Genomic DNA, 1,363 nt, shown 5'->3' with positions numbered 1-1,363 from the left:
AACGCACTAAATCAACAGCGAAGTCCCTGTCGAAGATCGACAACGGACACTTTAAACAAACAAGAGATGTAGTCACAGATCATTTAGTTGGAACCTCGACTACCATCTCGCCATTCATAGAAGATAGCACAAGACCCAATCTTTCAACGCACTCAGCAGCAATAAAATAATGTGTAGCACCAGTATCGATAATAGTAATTAAAGGCATACTATTGATGAAACAAGTACCTCTAATGAGTCTGTCCTCAGTGCCTGTCTAAGTACCAGCCAACGCGGACACCTTACCATCAGCTTGTGCCTTCTTCGGCTTCTGACATTGACTTCTGATGTGTCCTTCTTCGCTGCAATTAAAACAAACCACTTCTTTATGTCTACATTTAGACATCATATGACCAGTCTTGCCACAATGGAAACACTTCTTAACCTCGTCAGTGCAGTAAGTACTCTTGTGACCAGCCTTTCCACACTTAAAACACACAATCGGAGCAGGAGCATCTCCCCCACTTGTTCTCTGGCCAGGAGCAGCCCTCTGCTTGCCCTTGCCAGCTGGAGCGTCATAAGGCTTGCCACATTGCTGATTCTGCTTGCCCCTTCTGTCATTGACAATCTTATAGTGAGCAGCATTATCTTCCTCGAAAATTATGCAACTGTCTACCAAGTTAGGAAAAATGCGGATCTGCTGATACCCTATAGCCTTCTTGATTTCAGAGTGCAATCCGTTCTCAAACTTGATGCACTTTGAAAATTCTGCACCCTTCCCATCAAAGTATGGATAAAATTTGGCCAATTCAGTGAACTTCGCAGCATAATCAGTCACTGACATGTTCCCCTGTTTCAGTTCGAGGAACTCAATTTCTTTCTTACCCCGAACACTCTCAGGATAATACTTCCTCAGAAACTCTCTTCGAAACACAGCCCAAGTGATCTCTTTAGCTGCAGCTTCTAATCTCTAAAGAGTTTCTAGCCACCAGTCGTCAGCTTCGACTGCCAACATAAGCGTCCCATAGCGAACTCTCTGTGCCTGATTCATGACTAATTCCTTCAGTTGAACAGAATTCAGCAAATTTTGCATTCTCAAATTCTTTTCCATGATCGCTCCTGATTCTGATGACAATGCTTTCCTTTTCTCTTTGCAGTCTAGTGCAGAGCTCCTTAAAGACATCAAATACGTCGGATTTTTCTCTAATGAAGCTTATCCATGTGTATCTGGAGTAATCATCAACTACTACATAAGCATACCTTTTTCCTCCAAGACTTTCCACTTGCATTGGTCCCATTAGATCCATATGCAGTAGTTCCAGGGTTTTAGAGGTGGTGAGTTGACTGACCTTTGGGTGAGAGGTCCTGGTTTGATTCCCAGCCT

General features: G+C 43.3%; 1 protein-coding gene across 1 annotated transcript; it reads right to left on the bottom strand.

Annotated features, from left to right (window-relative positions):
* Positions 1-256: 256 nt before the first annotated feature.
* Positions 257-823, bottom strand: LOC131648912 (uncharacterized). Its single transcript, XM_058918645.1, has one exon. The coding sequence runs from the start codon at positions 821-823 to the stop codon at positions 257-259; it is 567 nt and encodes a 188-aa protein (XP_058774628.1).
* Between the last annotated feature and the right edge of the window lie 540 nt (positions 824-1,363).

Source organism: Vicia villosa, linkage group LG2, assembly GCF_029867415.1.
Source record: "Vicia villosa cultivar HV-30 ecotype Madison, WI linkage group LG2, Vvil1.0, whole genome shotgun sequence".
Lineage (NCBI taxonomy): Eukaryota > Viridiplantae > Streptophyta > Magnoliopsida > Fabales > Fabaceae > Vicia > Vicia villosa.
This window is presented reverse-complemented; position numbering and strand designations above follow the sequence as displayed.

Excerpts from the sequence above, each read along its gene's own strand:
- LOC131648912 (XM_058918645.1), bottom strand. The coding sequence starts at position 823 with ATGTCAGTGACTGATTATGCTGCGAAGTTCACTGAATTGGCCAAATTT.